The sequence below is a fragment of the Epargyreus clarus genome, unplaced genomic scaffold (genome assembly GCF_041222505.1).
Source record: "Epargyreus clarus isolate Ecla_fem2 unplaced genomic scaffold, WU_Ecla_fem_2.2 ptg000033l, whole genome shotgun sequence".
NCBI lineage: Eukaryota > Metazoa > Arthropoda > Insecta > Lepidoptera > Hesperiidae > Epargyreus > Epargyreus clarus.
Window position 1 is genome coordinate 5,744,267 of NW_027332238.1, and position 14,316 is coordinate 5,758,582.

General features: G+C 35.0%; 1 protein-coding gene across 4 annotated transcripts in view; it reads left to right on the plus strand.

Annotated features, from left to right (window-relative positions):
- The window catches only part of sosie (oogenesis-related protein sosie), a 31,042-nt gene that overhangs the window by 5,121 nt on the left and 11,605 nt on the right, over nucleotides 1–14,316 (plus strand). Inside the window, exons 2-3 of one of the 4 annotated variants that reach the window (XM_073090907.1) lie at nucleotides 711–945; nucleotides 13,104–13,244. In XM_073090907.1, coding sequence (XP_072947008.1) covers nucleotides 813–945; nucleotides 13,104–13,244 — 274 coding nt within the window. In that variant the 5' untranslated portion in view covers nucleotides 711–812. Of the gene's footprint in view, nucleotides 1–710; nucleotides 946–1,715; nucleotides 1,953–13,103; nucleotides 13,245–14,316 lie in introns of those variants that run through there. The other 3 variants (XM_073090909.1, XM_073090910.1, XM_073090906.1) reach the window with 3 other exon arrangements.

Consider the following 14,316-nt stretch of genomic DNA (forward strand, 5'->3'; position numbering starts at 1 on the left):
AAATATGGTTACATTTTCTTGTTAGGAGTGAGTAATCTTTACTAATCTATGCCTTCTATATACAGTTTTGAAGGTGATAGGGCCCTTTGGTGATAGGTGATAGGGCCCTTTGCATCGTAGGTACCTCATAACAGCCGTGTTACTCGCTGTTATGTGCTGGTTTGAAGGGTGCTGAGGGAGACATACTTAATCAAAGCTTTCCAACTCAGTCCTCAATAACGTATCTATGGCCGTCCTTAAACCGAATGTGTCAGGAGTGTTTCAAACTGTATTTATATGTAATAATGTAATTTGAAATAAAATTGTTTTTTGTTGGCTACGTAATTCACATAATTTTTAGACATATTTTTTCGTGAATTGTTAGATTCGATGTCTATTTTGTTACTAAGTCAATGGTAGCACGCATAACATAATATCATTTTCATCAGCTTTTGTCCAGATCTCGCCTAAAAATGGCGATTTATTTGTTAAAATGCTTAATTGTGCCGAATTTTTCAACAAACAAACTTAAGGTACATTATATATTCTTAAAAGGTACGTATCACACTTCATACCGACCATAGACAATAAAATGGCGTATTGACCGCCTGCGCACTACACACAGCAATACATTAAAAAAGTCAAAATACACAAAAAATACGACAAATACAAAGTATTTTTTGACTTATACATTACAAAAACACAATTGGACATAAAATAAATTCAAACAGGTTCTCAGGTTAGACTCAAATCACAAAAACCATTCTGCAATAAAAGTAGTAGGTCGAAAGGATATTAAAATTTAAAACCAGTGAAAGAAGCATAAATTTAAAATGATTTGCAAAACAATTGCAATGTTGTTCCTGGCGGGATGTTTGGCTGTATCCGTCGACGCCTTTGGCATATCTTCGTTCGGAAAAGCGCATACCGAGCCGCCAAAACCAACAACCACAACTCCTTCACCGGGTAAGATATAAAAAAATCGGTGTTGTTGCTTATCTGTACATCTGAACAAAAAACCATAGACACGCAAGAGCAATGCACTAAGCGCCAAAAACGGGTGGCTGAATGTCATTGTTAGTTGGAAGCCATTTTGTTTCAGATAACGGCGGGAACTTTTTTTTTTATATAGGCAGCGAGGATTTTTCATATTATAAATCCATTATATTGCGTATAGGTACTCTTTACAGATCTACACCACATCTTGAACCGAAACATTACTTTAAAACCTACAGAACACAATATGTACCAAAATTAAATGTTTAAATAAAATTTATTTATCACGATGAAAATATTTAGCATTTTTAGCGCGTAATTTAAATTTAGAATTACATTTCTTTACAATGTTGGTTTAAAATTACGTAACGTAGATTTTAGAATTTTAATTCTTTCAAAATTGGCACATTTCGTCTTTGACAAAAATAAACTCACTCAAATTTTTGAAATCATCGAAATAATCAATGTGGTATTTTGTAAGATTAATTTACAATTCGAAATTTAAAGGATATAATTATTTGAAAATGCATTATATTTTTTACGTAATAATTTTTGACAACCATGTTTTTATTGAAAACTACAAGTAAAAATTTGACTAAATATTTTTTTCGATATAAAATTTGTAAATTAATATTTAAAATTAAAAATTGCAAATAATGACGCTTCCAGTTCCTACATTTATACGGCCAATAAATAATAATAATCTCACTAAACACCACAGACAAAAAACTTGAGCGAGTTTGCATACCAACAAACGAACAAAAAAAAACAAAAAAAAAAAAAGAAAAACGAAAGACGCTTGTCAAAAATGCGTGTGTTTTCGCGTATCGAGATGTGGTGCAGACGGCAAGCAGCGGCGGCCATCTTGCCCCTGCTGTTGGTGGGCTGGCTGACTGGGGAATCGTCCGAGGCCTTGACGACGTTCGGGAAAAGTAACACCCAACCGCCGAAAGAGGTCGGGCCGACCGCGCCGCCAGGTAAGTCACAGATAACATATTTTTCAATCATCCTGTATTTGACAGATAATATTAGTTTATAAGTGTGGTAAGTACCTACCACAGATAGTTTTTTTATATTACTTATTAATTTTGTTAATTAATATACATTTTTTATTTTATGTATTGTAATTACTTTCAACTGATAACATTTTTTTATTTTATTCGTAAAATATTCGACAAATCTAATATATAAAATTCTCGTGTCACAGTTTTCCTCCGAAACGGCTAAACCGATTTTGATGAAATTTTTTGTGCATATCCGGTATCTATGAGAATCGGCCAATATCTATTTTTCATACCCCTAAGTGATAAGGGTTGTTCACCCTTAATATTTTTTTATTTATATGGCAACACAACGTTTGCCGGGTCAGCTAGTAATTTATAAAAATACGTTGTTTTTAAAAGGAGATAATAATATCTCCTTTTAAAAACAGCGTCGTTACAATTGCCAAAAACAATATTTCAATGTTCTTAACAGTTTCCCCGGTCACTAAGATTAATATATTTAATATATAAGGAGGACGCGCCACGTCTTAGACGAATCGCTATTGTTTCGCTTAATTTTTCAATTATCTTTGTTTTCTAATACAATTGTTTGTGTGTGTGTGTGTGTGTGATGTGTGATATTTTCAATAATTGGGAACTGATCTTGCTAATTGAACGTGCATAACTTTATTGAAATAAAATTAACTTATGGTTTTGTGATCTTGCTTGCAAATAATTTTAATCGCCTAAACACCCACGTGAGACGCTATGGCCAATCCTGATGTAGGCGGGCAACCGTCTATATATATTATTCATATAGACAATATTTTATTTTTATTTTTATTTATTTATTTATTGTAACACTAACAGAAAGTTAAGCTACAAAAGGGCAAAACATAATGCCTGATGGATATTTATGTATTTTTTCAATGTAGCATTATTTGCTACGCCGCTACGAAGACCTACGAACACAATTGTAGTATACGAACGAGCTACGCTTCGCTGTGATTTAAACATAATATATTTCCGCGGAAAACTAAAAAAAAATTAAAACCACTCTTATATAACTCTTATATAACCAATATTGTGACAAAATTTCAAGTAAATCCATTTACTAATTCGAGTTTTGTAGATACAAACATTCTGTTTTTATCCGAGGCGTTCCAGCTTAGTCCTCAGAGGTAGCTACGCATGTGGCCGACCTCAGGTAGGAATATCTTATGCTATCTGGGGTTGATTACAGATGTCCATGGGTGTCAGCTACTTACCATCAGGTGGACTGTATGCTCGTCTGCTACTCCTATATTATATAAAAAAATGTTGTTTGGTGTTAAGTACCACATATAATACATTTGTCTTTTATAACTCATGAAATGTTTCACAGATAATTTATACAAAAATAATATTTTTATAATGGGATTTTTTTGTGCGGCATATAGAATTTTATTTACAATGTGACTATTTGTACAGGTACTGGACTAATAAATTATATTTATTCGTACAGTTATTCAGGTTTTTTTTTTTTTTTTAATTGATTTCGAACGGGCTGATGGCGATCGGCGTCATTTTTTGATGTTAAGAGCTTAGTTTCTAAAATCGATCGGTAGAGCCGTTTAAAAGTTATTAAAAAAAAATCTAAAAAAATTTTTTTCTACCAATACGCACTTGGCCAGCGCGGTGGACTATGGCCTAATCCTCATTATGAGAAGAGACCCGTGCCCAGTAAGACAGTAAGGATTGATGATGAATATCATATGAATTGTCTTTACCTAACATAACACAATCACAGATTATTCGTAACATGTATATATTATTATTTCATATTCGACCATCCATCAAAGTCAGTTTCAAATTGATTAATGACTATAAAACGACTTGTAAGCTATTTTAGTAATAATATCGATTATAACACACTTTATAGACGTTTCATAGTGTTTTAAAGTATAAAACAAGCGTAAATTTAAAGTTTGATAAAGAATTAAGAGTCTGAAGGTGGTAGAACCCTCTGTGGTTCGACTCCGGCACCACCGCCACACCTATTTCTGTTATAACAGCAGTGTAGCGCTGCTGTTCTGGTTTGAAGTGTGGCAAGAGACATACTTTTCCGAGGTGTTCCAACTTAGTCCTGTAGCAACGCGTCTGACTAATCTCAGATAGGTTTGTAATTTTATCTGGGATTAAAATAAGAAACGAGCATAAGTTTGTAGATGTCTCGACCACTCTCTGTGGTTCGACTCCGGTGGCACCACCGTCACACCTATTTCTGTTATAACAGCAGTGTAGCGCTGCTGTGTTCTGGTTTGAAGTGTGTTAAGAGACATACTTTTCCGAGGTGTTCCAACTTAGTCCTGTAGCAACGCGTCTGACTAATCTCAGATAGGTTTGTAATTTTATCTGGGATTAAAATAAGAAACGAGCATAAGTTTGTAGATGTCTCGACCACTCTCTGTGGTTCGACTCCGGTGGCACCACCGTCACACCTATTTCTGTTATAACAGCAGTGTTGCGCTGCTGTGTTCTGGTTTGAAGTGTGGTAAGAGACATACTTATCCGGGGCGTTCCAACTTAGTTCTAAGGAATAGAATCAGGGGTAAGAACGCATGTGTGACTAAACTCAGATACGTCTGTAATTTAATCTGGGATTAAAATAGGTATAAAACCCTCTGTGGTGCACGAACGCCAAACTTATTTCTGTTATAACAGCAGTTTTAAACGCTGCTGTATTCCAGGGTTACTACCATCTCTTAACACAATATTATATAGCGAAAAAGCGAGATAAGCGAAAAATTAATAAGGGTTTAAGTTTGTTCAACTGTGTATGACGGAATATTTTACTGTTTTAAGGAGGAAATAAAACTTTCCTGAACTATGATGGTTTTTAAAAGATGGTAGGTAGGTAGGCCCCGTTTGAAGAATGTTGCAAGATCAATATTATATGTCCCTATATGTACCTATATATCTAAATATATATAACTCAAAGGTGACTGACTGGCATAGTGATCTATCAACGCACAGCCAAACCACTGGACTTATCGAGCTGAAATTTGGCATGCAGGTAGATATTATGACGTAGGCATCCGGTAAGAAAGGCTTGATCAATTCTACCCCCAAGGGGATAAAATAGGGGATGAAAATACTTCATAACGCAAGCGAAGCCGCGGGCAAAAGCTCATGTACCTATAAGTGATTCGCTTATGAAATTTCTTTTTGCGTATCAAATTTCTAGCAAAAGTGTCGACACTTTTGCAAGAAATTTCATACGGCATAAGGCATACGGCATACGGCATCATAAGGCATAAATTTTTGATGCCGTAAAAATGCCGCATAAGGCAAAATCTTTAATTAATACCAAGGGCCTTAACCTCAAAAGGTATTGATCGAGAAATAATATATTCAGATTTATTTTTAACCCCTACAACCATTAGCGAAGCGTATGAAACAAGTAGTTGTGTTTCGCGGCTTTATCCACGTTTAAAAGAATATTAGATGCGATGAATATTATAAATACCGATAAAGAGGAAAACTTTGTTTGTTTGTTTGTAATGAATAGGCTCAAACACTACTGGACCGATTTTAAATCTTTCACCATTCGAAAGCTACATTATCTACGAGTAACATAGGCTATATTTTATATGAAATATATTTGATAAATAGATTTTGAGGCGGTACAACGTTTGCCGGGTCAGCTAGTACAGGAATAAACTCTGAAGATTTCTAAAGAGGTTAGTCGCAGATGCGCTGCTACCCCTGAGGACTAAGCTGGAACGCCTCGGAAAAATATTTCCCTTACAACACTTCAAACCAGAACACAGCAGCGCTTAACACTGCTGTTATTACAGAAATAGGCGTCTGTCTATTACGGTTTAAGAGATAGAGCCCTGTCACACGGACAGACAGCGGAGGCTTAGTAATAAGGTTCCGTTTTTACCCTTGTCTACGGAACCCTACAAAGGGTCGTAATTCTTGTACGAGTATAAGGTACGGTAAGGCACGGAGATATAAAGAAAATCATAAATCGGCAATCTTCAATATGGTTTCAAGTATTTTTACACACGAAACCATTATGTAACTGTCATTGGCGAATATACCGAATTCACTAAGAAATATCTAAAAAAAACACTTGAAGGTCATATAACTTCGTGGTTCGACTCTGAGGGCACCACTGTCACACATATATCTTATAACAGTAGTGTAGCGCTGCTGTGTTCTAGTTTGAAGGGTGGTATAGTCCGCGTAAAACTGCTAGTCCGCTCTGAATATAGAAATGAATTGCGTCGCCATAGCAAATTGTATGACTACACCCGCTCGCAACAACTTCAGAGCGGACTGGTACAACTGGTTTTACGACGGTATGCGAACCACACATACCGCCGTCTTTCCCAGGGTCGCTGGCCGGGCGGTTCGAGCTCCCACTCTTGCTTTCAACCCCGGAAGCTCCCTCTTAGTCGCCTCTTACGACTGGCAGGGGATACCGTAGCCTTAGTCTCGGAACTACAGGGACAATTTAATTTTATTTTGAAGATGGTAGAACTCTTTGTGGTTCGACTCTGGTGGCACCTCCGCCACACCTATTTCTGCCTAATAACAGCAGTGTTAAGCGCTGCTGTGTTCTGGTTTGAAGGGTGTGGTAAGGGGGACATATCAGTATTTCGACATATATATATATATATATATATATATATATATATATATATATACATAACACACATTGTACGGACAGTCGGTATTCGGATTTCGTCACGGGACGTATAATATAATTTATATATTACGGGGGTCCTGGGGACCTATTTGGAAGTCGCGAGTGTGTGTGCATCACGGTTGATCGGTCGCCGAAGGGAGCACCGCACCACTCTACGGTATTTATACATATATTCACCTACACTATCGTCACTAGCGCACAAGGGTTCCAAATTATATATCGGATTAGAAACCAGCGACCTAAAACTCTACATATATATATATATATATTAATATGGAGTAGCAGACGAGCATGCAGTCCATCTGATGGTAAGTAGTTACTGCCGCCCATGGACATTTGTAATGACGACTGCAGATAGGATTAGATATTCGTACCGGAGGTCCGCCACAGATGCGCCGCTACCCCTAAAGACTAAGCTGGAACGCCTCGGAAAGTATGTCTCTTACCACACTTCAAACCAGAACACAGCAGCGCTACACTGCTGTTACAACAGAAATATTATTTAATCATAAAATCGTGACCTTTTACTAAAGATAGCTTTTATTACGTTAGATTAGTTTATATTTATTTAAATTAGGTCGCCTTACCAATAAACGGCTTAATTACGTAGATAGCAGATGGAAATTTCAGAATAACGGATAGGAAACGGTAGTAGCATCCGGCGCGGGGCCGGAAGTGGCGACCATTTTACTGTGACCCCTGGCTCGTGGTATTTATGAACCGACCAGTATATGTTGACCTCTGTTAACTATTGTACTTTTAAGGTATTTTTATCTAGAAATAAGTGGAATTTAAATCTAGTTGTGGAAATCTAGGTCTAATACTGATAGGCCCCATCTTTATTTATAACTAGCTGACCCAGCAAACTTTGTACCGCCTCAAAATCTATTTATCAAATATATTTCATATAAAATATAGCCTATGTTACTCGTGGATAATGTAGCTTTCGAATGGTGAAAGAATTTTTAAAATCGGTCTAGTAGTTTTTGAGCCTATTCATTACAATCAAAGAAACAAACAAAGTTTTCGTCTTTATAATATTAGTATAGAAAGGGGAGACCCAGAACATAATCTACCGGGCTGTATTAATGCAAATCTGTGAAAGGAAGCAATAAAGACAGATGTTAGTTTTTAAAATATTTCGAAGATATTAAATAGTTATTTTTTTTTAAATGACAAGTAAATTACACTTCTCCAGATGGTAACTCACTGTCTTGACAGTGTCTTGTATGTACATCTGTATTCTGTAATCAACTTCAGATAGAATTGGAAAACTATCTGGTTTCTAAGACTAAGGATTAACGCCTTCTGTTAAGCAATTTTAAAAGCTCAACGCTAACTTCATTTTGTTTTAAAAAATCGCTCTTATTGAATTTTCTTAACACGGCAAAAAGTGTATGTTATCAAACTTTGCAACCACGAGTAGCCAACATCGACCATTATTTTTCAGAGAGAAATTTAGCACATATCAGCTCCTAGACTTTGATTTTTTTCTACAAAATGTACTTGGCTAGTTTTGAAATAAACAACAATTCTTCAAGAAAACTGAAATTAAAAAATTATACGAGTAGCCCCTGACAGTTTCAAAAAACTAAACAGAATTTCTTAAATCTTAGCTAGGTACTAAAAAGAAACTAAATTGAACCTATATATCAAAAACGCCTCTTTTTGCTTCGGGGATTAAGTAAAAACAATAAGAATTTTTATTACGTTTCAAATAAAGCCAATTTCTATATTCATTCAATTACTTGAACATTCAGAAAGAATTCTGTAAAAATCCATTCTGAATAAACATATTTTGACAAATTTTTATTTATTTTGACATTCAAATATGTAAAAATCTTTGCTACGAAATAGCTACGTCGTAGCCACAACTAAGCCTTCAATCAAATTAAAATATCTTGCATAAGGTAGATTCTTTTCATAATTCTTTTTGAATTTCAAAAAACCTACTTTACAATGTTTGCTTTATGGGAAGAATTTTCAGAAAAATCTCTAATGTGAAAACAATGTGAGCCGTCACGGGACGCCTGGCAGATGTGAAACATCGACATTATTTTGTAAAAGTAATATGCAGAAAAGAACATTTGTGATAGGAACTAAATATGTCATAATGATAAAATAAAATATTACGATTTTTGCGCATGGCGACGCGTCGCCACACCGTACACACTACTGCATATAGACTGTATATATATACCATCGTATAGCGTGGTGACGCCACGGCATGCGTCGCCACACCAGAAATCGGTTTTACGTGCGGCTATAGATGTTTCACATCAAAACATTTACAAATCAAATGATATAAAATAATCGAGTAAATGGAATTAGAGATATTGTAAACTACATATTTTTAGAGTTCCGTAACCAAAGGGTAAAGGTAAATGTACCCTAGTACGAAGCCTTAGCTGTCTGTCCGTCTGTCACAGGACTCTACCTCCTGAACCGTAATACAGAAACACTTACATTTTACAGAGTAAGTATAACGGTGGCCGGTATAACAACAAATACTAAAAATAAAATTGCTTAAAAATAAATAGAGGTTGCCATACAAGCAAGCCGCGTTTTCAACGTTTTCGCATTTGTTTAAAATTTCACAAACGATTTATTTCTAAAAATAATAAAAATCTGTTAGTATTTAACCTTCCGTGAGCGACTTGTTCTTGGCTATTTTTTGAACCTTTATGTATTACAAGCTATTTTTTATAATTCGCTTTTTATAGAGCATTTATCTATTGATATAGAAAAATTACTTTTATGAAATATTTATTTTAGAACTTAATATAGAAACCATTACAATTCCCTAAGGTGAATACTATATACATACTTGTCTATCCCTTAAGACTGAACTGGAAATCCCTACTTAAATATTTCCTAAAAAAATCATAATATAATTTTAAGCAGAAATTTTCTGTATTCTACCAAATACCTGTGTATATTTTTAGATATTTTAGAGATTACGTCATTAGATTAAGCTTTATGGCTCCTTAATATTAGAGGTCAAATTAAATTGGACATGATACCAAATTATGTAGGCACGTGCTTAAATTAACTGTCCTTAGTACGAGAGGTCAAGTTATAGTGGAAGCCGGAAGGTGTAAATCTTTACTGAGCCTTCTGAACGCTATCAACGCCATCTAGTGAGAAGTAGGTGAAGGTGAACTTGTTCAATCTTTTGTGGAATATTTCCTTCGCTATATATTTATATACTAGCTGACCCGGTAAACGTTGTGTTGCCATATAAATAAAAAATGTTAAGGGTGAACAAACCTTATCACTTAGGGGTATGAAAAATAGATAGTAGCCGATTCTCAGACCTACTGAATATGCATATAAAATTTGGTGAAAATCGGTAAAGCCGTTTCAGAGGAGTACGGTAACTTACGTTGTGACACGAGAATTTTATATTTAAGAGATAATCTTTTTTATTTGTCAAGAATTCAAAAAGTAACTGACATATCATCGTTTTGTGGCTTCTTTCAATTTCAAGGAGGTGAAGTATCTTTTTACTTATCAAAGTATATAATATAGGAGTAGCAGACGAGCATGCAGTCCACTTGATGTTAAGTTCTGCCGCCCATGGACATCTTTAAGCAAGCCCAGATAAGATTGTCCTACCTGAGGTAGCCACATGCGCCGCTACCCCTGAGGACTAAGCTGGAACGCCTCGGAAAAGTATGTCTCTTACCTCACTTCAAACCAGAACACAGCAGCGCTACACTGCTGTTATAACAGAAATAGGTGTAGCGGTGTCTTCGAAATCCATTATTTTTATTGTTGCTTTTCGCGCGTGTCATATTTTTGTAAATTCCATAATAACTGCTAAATGACTTTAATTTATTGCAAGCCAAAGTTTTTAAACACGTGCCATTTATCCTTGAAGCTTAAACAAAGTGCATGTAAGTTAAGAACTACAAATTGCTCAATATATGCTAATGTAGAAACCTAAGAATTTCATGAAGTATTCTGTTGAATAATTTATAGATTTTTCAAACGTGTATTTAGCTACACGTTCTGAGTTAAATAATGTAACTTTAGGGACACATTCTCGAATTGTATAGCAAATAATGCTGACCAAATGATGGTAAGACACTGTATGGACATCTGTTACCAACTCTATATTGATCAGAGGGTATACCACCATCTTTATACCATCATAGTTCAAGAAAGTTTTATTTCTTCCTTAAAACAGTAAAATATTCCGTCATACACAGTTGAACAAACTTAAACCCTTATTAATTTTTCGCTTATCCATTGTATAAAACCAACTGAAATTGTCATATTTTGTTTAAAAAGTTAAAAGTAAAAATATGATTATAATAATATTGTTTTATGAGAGTAACCCGCCAAGTTTTACTTGAAGCTGATCATATGCGTTGCCCCTAAGGAAGGTGGTAGAACCCTCTATGGATCTGCCACCGCCACACCTATTTCTGTTATAACAGCAGTGTTAAGCGCTGCTGTGTTCTGGTTTAAAAGGTGAAGTTAAGAAGACACATTCGAGGCGTTCCAACTTAGCCTCAGCTAGTAACGCCGCGTTGCCGCGTAAGAAAGGTGGTAGAACCCTTTGTAGTTCGACTCCGACGGCACCACCGCCACACCTATTTCTGTTATAACAGCAGTGTTGAGCGTTGCTGTGTTCTGATTTGAAAGGTATAGAAGACATACTTATCCGAGGCGTTCCAACTTAGTCTTAGGTAGCAACGCATCTGTTGCCAACCTCAGGTAAGAATCTAATCTTATCGGGAGTTAATTACAGATGTCCATGGGCGGCATTAGCCACTTACCATCAGGTGGTCTGCATGCTCGTCTGCTACTTCTATACTATAAAAAAAAACTAAGATGGTCAGGTCACATACATAAGTCCGCAACCACACCTTTCCACAACTCAAAAACTACTTCACGAAAAAAAAAAATAAGTCCGCGCCAAACTGCTAGTCCGCTCTGAAGTTGACGACGCGATTCATTTCTATACTCAGAGCGGACGGTCTGAGAATCGGCTACTATCTTTTTCATACCCCTAAGTGATAAGGATTGTTCACCATTAACTTTTTTTTATTTATATGGCAACACGACGTTTGCCGGCTCAGCAAGTATATATAAAACTTGATCAATAACCCTAGTAAGGGCCGTCAAAAAACGTTTCGTAAGTTATAACAAAGTTCTTCTGTATAAAAAGGTAGTAAGGTGGTTTAACCTTTCCTACCCATCAATTATGTGGCCTACGGACTCCGAATTTACATATCGGAACACGCGACCCTTTGTACTGACGGTGGTCGAATTTCTTTAAAAGCATTTTTTTAGGAACTTGTGTTTTTACTTTTTACTATTACACCTATTTCTGTAACAGCAGTGTTAATTTTAAGCAATTATTTCAAAAATATACCCTTAAATATGATCCAAGTCGATTTCTTTCTATTTAGATCGCGCGGTCAAATGTTTTGATAGGGATAATCTTTCATTTGTGTCTAGAAGGTAAAAATCAAGGATGAGCTGTTAAAAGTTAAATACTAGATTAACGACAATACGGAGTTTTAGTGTAACAATAGATTAGTAAAGATTACTCACTCCTAACAAGAAAATGTACCCAGTTTTGAGAATTGAAATAGTTGCGTAAAAAAGTTTTGCCACGTCTCCGTGCTAAAATGTCCCTAAAATATTTGAAATAATTATTTATTTATTATGTAAATTACGCAGTATTCGTTATTTATTCGTAAATTTTCTCTAAAAATGTTTTTATTTGTCAAGAATTCAAAAAAGAACTTACTAATAAGCCGTTTGTGGCTTCATTCAAGTTAATCTATGAGTATAACTGATATTTTTCTAACAACATTTTATTACTTTGATAATCGAAATGGAATCTTTCGTAAGAATCGGGAAGAGGCGTTTGAAAAATCTTACATGACATGACATGTGTAACACCTGTAAAGGTAGCATTTAATTGAACTTTATATATCGTTATTGACCTATTGTACTAAATGATTTACACATTAAAAAATAAATAAAAAACATTCAAATCAAATTCTTTACTTGCTAGAACACAGTTATTACTCAGATATTATGTACATATTACAGTCCAGTGTGTCAGTCGGAGTGGGAATGGGTCAAAATTATCCTTAAGTAATCAGTGAATGGACCCTTTCGACATATAACATTGTTAATTATTTCAAGGAGATATTTTACTAGGAAAAAATGACCTATTTTTAGATTATGTTCTGAGAATATCATAATTATTATAAATTTGTACAATTTTTAATATAATAATGTGAAAAATACTATTCAGATAATTAATTTAAATAGTATTTTTCACAATACGTTAGTTCCCAAATATGATTTTAGACTAAAATTATCGAGAACTACGTCATTTTACTATATATTATACTAAAAGTAAAACGCTAGTTCCCGCTACTCAACAACAGATGGCGCTAACCTGTTCTCTCTTACAGCGCGTCCCTGTTCCCGCCAAGCCGAGTGCGCGGGTATCAGCAGCTCGTCGTGCGTACGAACACATTACGATGCCATCACCCGGTGCCTGTGTGGGGACAATCTACCACCAGTTAATGGACAGTGCGAGGCTCAGACTAAGGGTAAGAAAGAAAGAAACAAAATTATTAATATAAGAAAGAAAATAAAACTGAACTGGGTACTTGAAAGAACAATATTTTAATAAATAATAAATAATATTAAATAAAAGTAAAATTATCGCTTGAATTGACTGAAAAAGTCATGTACAATGCTGTGGAGCCTGAAGTGAGGCTTAGACTAAAGGTAAGAAAGAAAGACACAAAGTTATTAATAAAAGAAAAAAAATAAAACTAAAATATTATTTGCATTAATCGAAAAAGTATTTTGTAACGCTGTAGAGCTTGATACGTACGCGTTAACAAGTTAAGTAGTGAATGTGGTTAAAAAGAAAGAAAAAGTTTTTAGCCTCAGACTAAGAGTGGGAAAGAAAGAAACAAAGTTATTAATAAAAGAAAGAAAATAAAACTACAATATTATTTGAATTAATCGAAAAGGCCGCTTGTATCGAATATGTTTAATAAAGAAAGAAAATAAAAGTAAAAATACTAAGTAATTAGTTCAAACTGACTGAAAAGGTCATGTGCAACACCGTAGAGCCTGAAGCGAGGGTCAGACTAAAGGTAAGAAAGAAAGAAACAAAATAGCGTAGAAAGGAACGAAAATAAAAGTAAAATTATTGCTTGTATTAACTGAAAAGGTCGTGTGCAACGCGGTGTAGCTTGACGTGTGTGTGCGTTCAAATTATACAAGAGAATGTGTGGACGTGTGTGTGCATGCTATTGCGTGTGTATGTTTGCGTGCTTGTGTAAGTGTCACTGTATTTTATAAGTAACTAGCTGACCTGGTAAACTTTGTACCGCCTCAAAATCTATTTATCAAATATATTTCATATAAAATACAGCCTATGTTACTCGTAGATAATGTAGCTTTCGAATGGTGAAAGAATTTTTAAAATCGGTCGAGTAGTTTTTCAGCCTATTCTTTACAACCAACCAAACAAAGAATTCATCTTTATAATATTAGTGTAGATATAAGAAAATATTAACTATTACTAAGGTTGGTAGATGTCTTCGTGTTTCGTTAAGTATTTCTGGCGAACAATAGCAGTGTTAAGCGCTGGTTTGGACTGGTTTG